Source organism: Acyrthosiphon pisum, chromosome A2 (genome assembly GCF_005508785.2).
Source record: "Acyrthosiphon pisum isolate AL4f chromosome A2, pea_aphid_22Mar2018_4r6ur, whole genome shotgun sequence".
Taxonomy (NCBI): domain Eukaryota; kingdom Metazoa; phylum Arthropoda; class Insecta; order Hemiptera; family Aphididae; genus Acyrthosiphon; species Acyrthosiphon pisum.
Window position 1 is genome coordinate 74,320,435 of NC_042495.1, and position 7,078 is coordinate 74,327,512.

A 7,078-nucleotide genomic window follows, 5' to 3' on the forward strand; every position below is an offset into this window, starting at 1 on the left:
TATTTTCTTTAGGCTTTAAGAAAAAAATATACTAAAAACATTAATTTACTATAATTTTAATAATTTATCTGTGTGAAATAGTAGGTACATGTAATTTTTGTATATAATTAAGAAAAAATAATTTATGATTTGATTAAGGGGTCTTGACAGTTTTACATTAAATTTAGGGGATCACACGACAAAAAAAAAATGAGAAGCACTGTCCTAGATTATACTGTAGTATATCTAAATATATATAATATGTATTATATACATATTCAAAAATTAAATTAGGTTGCTAATATCCCAAGAAGTGACTAAATTATACATCATAATATTTTATAATTGATGTCTACTTGATAAAAAATATTTAAAACAAAAATACAAATGTAAATTAAAATTATTAGATGCTAACTCCAAAAAAAATAAATTTTAATTCATAGTTTTAAAGCATTTTGCATTTAACAGTATGAAAAATTAGGCCTTCATAGGACAGGAAGCGCGCTCTGGTGTCTATAGGAACCGTGGTAAAAATTTCAATCAAGAGTTTATACAATATAGGGGTTCAGAGTGACGACACCTTATCAATACACCTTGTAAGTCACTTTTAACAAATTCCCATTATTATAATATTTTAATATAATATAAATATTTTTTTCATTTAAATATAATACACATTATTAAATACAAGTTACAACAAATAATAAGGATTTGCAATACCTCAAGGTGTATACCCATATAGCTATATCATTGCGGATATTCTAAAAATAGACAAAATTCCCATAAAAAAGTTCCCATTTGTTTGTCGTAGTTTTTGTACTCAGTTATTATACAAATATACATTCAAAATGTTTAATTGTGATTTTTGTTCATGCCAATATAAAAAACGATGTTCACTGCTTCGGCATCAAAAAGCCAAACACAATTTTTTTTTATATAATTGCAATTATTGTGGGTATGGTTGCAATATGAAAACAGTTCTAATTCAACACTTTCAAAAAGATCACTCTTTTTCAAATTCCGAAATAAGTATGTTTTTATATTTTAAGGTATTATTTTATTTCTGGTTTTATGTGTAAAAGAGCAGTGTAAAATGCTAATAGTGTACGTTTTTATTTGTTTTGAACTGTTTACGGATATTTTCAGTTTCTAACTTTTTTAATTTTTTTTTTATGATGTCAATAAAATTTTATTTGTTGGGTAAAAAAACTTGAAAATTTAATACAAGGCTCTTAATTTATTGTTACAGTGAAATTTGTAAAATATTATTAAAAATCCATAGTTACAATTTTTTTCCATAAGTATTTAAAGTTCGGATTTTGACAAAAAGAGTAAAACTCAATGTGTAAATTATGTTGAGATAAAAATTCCGAAAAATTTTTCTTTTTAAGTCCAAGATTTTCAAATTTAATTCAAGATTCCTTATAAGGGTATCTACCTTAATCAGCAAAAAGCTTTCTATAAGAGAGTCAAATTAAATTTTTATGAGCGTTTGAAGTTCAAATTCTTACAACATTTAGATATTCACTCGACTTTTCAATTTTCATGTAGCGATTTTCTTATTTTGTTGAAATTCAAAAACGAATAACCATAGATTCTTGAAATGTATATCATATGTTTATTTTATCAATTCCTACTATACTTGATAAAATTTTCTGTACTAAAATGTACTGTCATCGTACCTATGTATAAATGTAAATAAATAATAAACATAATTTAATTTAACGCAATTTTTTTTATAAAATATTGGGTTGGTTAGAATAAAATCTTTGCTCCTTATGTAAAATAGCTCGCCTCGCCTCTGGTGGTAGTTGCTGGGTTGTAACGCTGGTCGCTGATCGTGTTGTTCCACACTTATACTATCTACGCGCATGTGTGTAGACCACACCAGATTGTGCATAGTTAAAAACGAAAACAGTATAAATATGTAATTATCGTATGATATCACGATTCATGATTGATTACATTGCCATGGCGCTATCGAGGTGTCGTGGTGACAAACCGGTGGATTTAAAATGTTTGATCAAAACTCGTCAAAAACATATTATTGTTAGTTGAATATTAATTATTATTCAGCGTTTGAGTGGTCATCGTTTTTACGTCGATTCTTGCAGTTATAGTGAATGCCGATTGCTAAACGATGGATGATCACTCCGTTATGTGCGAAAAAAGTTTCAAACTCCTACAGAGCGAAAACAGAAAGGTTCGGAAACAAAACTTGGACCAATTGTCGACTGTCGTGGGTGACGAAAAGTTTGAGGTGTCTCCGGACTTTATGCTGGCTGTAAAAACATTCGTGTACCCGTGCTTGAATGACGGATCGGAAGCATGTCGCGAAACGGCCGTACAATTAGTCAGGACTCTGGTGTGCGCTGGATGTGTCGAAGACATCGCACCGATTGTCTTTGTCATACACAAGCGGATGGGCAACGTGTCAATGCTAGAAAGTTCAGAAGAAGTGAAACTTTTGTATGTACAGTTGTTGAGAGATATCATCAAAAATTACGAGCAGTTGATTTTTCCATGTTTGGATGACATTATTAGCATTTTGACAAAAAGTATATTGGACTCATGTCCTGCAGTAAAAAAAGACAGTTGTCTGTGTGCAGCAGAACTAGCCAGTGCTACTAAAACTCATTTTCATATGGTAGCTGATTTGCTTGTTGAACCTCTTTTAAAAGCAACAAATTATCATCAATCGGCTGTTAGATATACAGCAATTCAGTCACTGAGTAAATTGATCACGTTTTAAATTTAGTTTGTATAAATATGGGTATATACTACATTATAAATTGTATGGATGTATGTTTTAGATTATGTCATTATGTACAGTAATGGAAAACAAGTTCCAGAAGTATGCACTTCTATCAGCAGTAGACTTTTTGATCAAAATGTTGCCGTGCGATTAGCTCTATGTCGTGTTGTATCTAATTGGATGTTAAACCTACGTGATAGATATTCATATTTTCCAAAACTCATTCCTTTGATTTTGACAGCGTAAGTTTTCTTTCATTCATTTCCAAAAATGTTGATATCTGTTGAAACAGGGAATGTTTCTTATCAGTGTATATTATTTAACATTTATTTTTTAGTCAAGTTGATGATCATCTACCAAACCGTGAGGAAGCTGAACGTCTTTGGGATGAAATTGGAAATCAGTATATTAATGAGAATGAAGTACAGCTCAAGGAAAAATTAGATTTTTTGCCTGATAATTTAGATCACTATCCTCCTAATGGTTAGTGTATTTTACATATAAAAATGTAGATCTACTTAAATCAATTAATAAAAGGTTTTAATAAATAACCTAATAATATCAATTTTATATAATATTTCAGTTAAAAGACCAAATTTGGGTTGCCGTACATTAGTTACTCGAGAAGTGTTGAAGTTACTCCCAGTTATAATTCGGGAACTAGATGATTGGGTAAATACTATCTGTTTACTTATATCATAATTATTATTATTATTTATTTATTCAATCCTGTGTGGTGTTCAATCATATAGTTAAATTATATAGTAAATAATTATAATTACATAGTTAACTAATTTTACATTAACTATAGAAAGAAGATATTAGTATTAAATCGGGTCAATTATTATGTGTGGTTGCATTGAATGCTGAGAATTCTATTATTCAACATTTAAATCAATTACTGACTGCCATGACTAAATGTTGTCGTCAACCAAATCATGTTGCAGCAAATCATGTGAGAACTATATAATAATATATAAATTAATAAATACAATTGAAAATTAATATTTAGGTTCGAAGAGGTGCTGAAATTATGAGTTATTTCATATCACCAAGTGTTTATCTGAAATTTTTAATTCCTACAATGAGTGATACTGAACCACATGTAGGTCATATGATAATTTTATCTGGACTATTAAAAAATGTCAATTCAATTGAATTATCTACACATGTGAAATCTATCATTACTTTTTTGGAAAAACCAGAAATATGTGAAGTATATGATCCTCTATTCAAAAAATATTTACTTCAAGTAATTGAATATGTATTAGTTGCTTGTGAATCAGAATGTCAAGAATTGTCTTATGAGTTGTTTAAAATTTACATCACCGTACAAAGTACGACTTTGGATTCATTTGACAACAACTGTAAGTGTTATTTTTATAAATAAGAAAAAGTACCTAGTGATTAACATAATAGTATTATGTTACAATTAGTTATAACTGAATATTTCAATAACTCATTCAAATTTTCCAATACCTTTATGTGAATCTTTTAACACACAACATTTTTAAAACTATTAGAGCTGTATTCATAGTCGATGCTTAAGAATAAGTATTGCTGAAGTTAAACTTATTACTCAAATGAGATTTATAAACTAGACTTAGGATTAAGCAAAGAAAAAGTTTTAATTAAATTAAGGTCAGTCGAGACTTAAGCATTGCTTTTTGTTATTATCACAATTTTTTTTTTTTAATTACCATTATGAGCAATACTTAATGTTTTAAAAAAATAGTGTTTATACTTTTTTACTTAATTTTAAGTCAACAATATTTCTCTAAAGAAATTATATACTTCATTGTAGTATTTGTTGTAATTATATAATTCAATGTACTATGTTTGTTTTCAGTTATATTTAAAAAGCTAATCAATATGTGTGAACCAAAAACAAAGGAGCAACTTTTTAAAACACATGGTGAAAAATTGCTAAATGAACTTAATGATAGTTGTGATTCATGGGTAGTGCATTCACCAGGAAGAGAAGTTCTTGACAAAATTGCAGTAGATGCTGGTAATTAACGCTATGCAATTGAATATATACATGTTATTTTGCTATGTATGGATATAAAATAACAAGTGATTTATTTTTAGAACATGTAGTCGTAAGTTGCTATGAAGTATATCGACAGATTCTTACAAAAACATTATACAATCTTGATAAGGATCCAAAATTTCTTATGAAAATGTTGATCAATATAAATACATGCGTGGATAAAGATATTTTCAATAATAAACAACTTTGGCAAATACTTTCTGGTAAAATTTCATTATTAAAAGTAGGAAATAGTACTTAAATATATAATATATATATTTTATTTGATTATGTTCTAGGTATTGTATTTCCTATTCTAACGTGGAGACCTGGTAAAACTGCGGAAAGTTTACGAGCGGCTTCATGCCTGTGCGCACAAATTATAACTAAAAAGTTAACTTGTTTTGATGAAACAATGTTAAATCTAGTAAGTATATATTTTTACCTATACTTATACTTATATACTATACTTTCCATTTCAATTGTTTCAAGAGTTTTCCAATATTTTTGGCCCTTGCTGATGATAACCACTGTAAGACTCGTGCATATGCATTAGATACTTTACATTCTTTAGTGTGTGCTGCGAAAAATTTAGATAAAATAAATGCGGACACAATAAACAATATCACTAGAGGTATAGTAAAATATTAAAATGCATGAGAGTAAAAATACACTAATATTTAATGTAAAAATTTAGTTGCACTAGCTCGTTTGAATGATAACCCAGGAAATACACGATTCAAAGCTATTAATCTGATCAAAGCAACATACACCCAACCTCTTCCTAATGATTATTTGGTGCATTATGAAGGTCATGTGGCTCAGTTATACAAAACTGTGGTAATATTTTTAGACGATCAAGATATACAGCAATCTATACTTGGTAATAATTATTGATATATTCTAATAATAATAATAAATTAAAGAATGGATTTTATTGTAATAATAAAATCAAAATATTTACATAAATATCATGTACTTATTCTCATTGAAATATATGATAGCAGCAAATAAGTTTATGAAAGCTATTAAGATAATATTTGTCGTCATAAATCAGTGATAGTGAACAATAGTTAAATAAAGTTAAATAATAATACAATTTTCATAAATACCAGAAAAAATCTAATATTTACAAATTATATGTTTACACCCAAATATGTAAAATTAGATTAGCCCCAATTTACTAAGAAATTCAAGAAACTTATTAATATGTAACCAAATATAAAACATTACAACTAAGGTAAAAATATTATATAATTATAATAAAATCTGTTCTGTACTAAAAATAGGGTAAATATGATTCCTAACTTATTGACTCATGGTCATTATTTAAATTTTAAATGATAAATGTACAATATATTACATTTTAATACATTAAATATTGATTATCATGTTGGTTATAAAAATATATACATATATAACTGTAATTTATTATTGTAATTAAAATAATATGTAAAACGTTTTGATATTCATTTTAATTACAAAAAAAGCAGTGTAAATTCATTAAAATGCTGTTCTTTTTTTTCTGGTATCGTTAAATTTTTTTATGTTAATATTATTTTGTTTTATTAAATATTGTGATTTCTAATTTATATATGTTTTGTTTTTTACCTTTAGATTTGTTAAAAGAGCTTTCCTGGATGAAGCCTGATATTCTTATTAAACATATTAATGTTAATGTGTTTTCACATAAACACTTTGCTCAAAATTTAATGGATTATTTGTCTGACAATCTAAGTCAAATTACACTTCATAACAATAACACAGAATAGTATTGACAATTACTATCTATTTTTATGCACTTTAAATTATAATTATTGTTGTTATCTAATATACATGTTTTTTTTATTACTATTATTATTGTAAAATAAGCTATGTTAATTATACATTTGTTTTATTATTTTTTCTAAGAGGCGGAACTACCAAGTACTACATAAAAGTTCTAAAAATAAAGTTATTGTTTTCATACACTTACTATTTGGCATATTTTGGCATTTTATTGAAGTTTCAAACAAACAACAATTGTTTAGTTTGACAACAATTGGAAAGTATACTAACTACATATATTTTTATATTTATTCAGTGGTCAGGAGTAGCGCGCTAATTATAGCGACGCTACTTTAGGTGTAGCGATTAACATAGCGTCGATACAATATATGCAATGTAGCACGTTCGACAAATTATCGTATTTTTATATATTTTTATTTATACAATGGAAGATCTTGAATAATTTAAAATGGTTTAGTGAAAAAAATAAATTATTATATTGTATTAATGGATACAAATTTTTCTTTTTCAAAAATTTTTAAATG

The 7,078-nt window shown here is 26.9% G+C and overlaps 1 protein-coding gene across 1 annotated transcript; it reads left to right on the plus strand.

Moving 5' to 3' along the window:
* The first annotated feature begins 1,940 nt into the window (after nucleotides 1–1,940).
* On the plus strand, nucleotides 1,941–6,740 carry LOC100161780 (dynein assembly factor 5, axonemal). The gene is made up of 12 exons (XM_001942773.5): nucleotides 1,941–2,711; nucleotides 2,793–2,976; nucleotides 3,072–3,217; nucleotides 3,318–3,406; nucleotides 3,546–3,689; nucleotides 3,747–4,101; nucleotides 4,584–4,745; nucleotides 4,826–4,990; nucleotides 5,066–5,193; nucleotides 5,259–5,400; nucleotides 5,464–5,649; nucleotides 6,384–6,740. Exons 1-12 carry the CDS (start codon nucleotides 2,120–2,122, stop codon nucleotides 6,536–6,538), a joined length of 2,448 nt encoding a protein of 815 aa, XP_001942808.2. The 5' UTR covers nucleotides 1,941–2,119; the 3' UTR covers nucleotides 6,539–6,740.
* The last annotated feature ends 338 nt before the right edge of the window (nucleotides 6,741–7,078 follow it).

Excerpts from the sequence above, each read along its gene's own strand:
- LOC100161780 (XM_001942773.5), top strand. The coding sequence starts at position 2,120 with ATGGATGATCACTCCGTTATGTGCGAAAAAAGTTTCAAACTCCTACAG. Across the intron at positions 2,712-2,792 it reads TACAGCAATTCAGTCACTGA|ATTATGTCATTATGTACAGT; the intron begins GTAAATTGATCA and ends TGTATGTTTTAG. Across the intron at positions 3,407-3,545 it reads TTCGGGAACTAGATGATTGG|AAAGAAGATATTAGTATTAA; the intron begins GTAAATACTATC and ends CATTAACTATAG.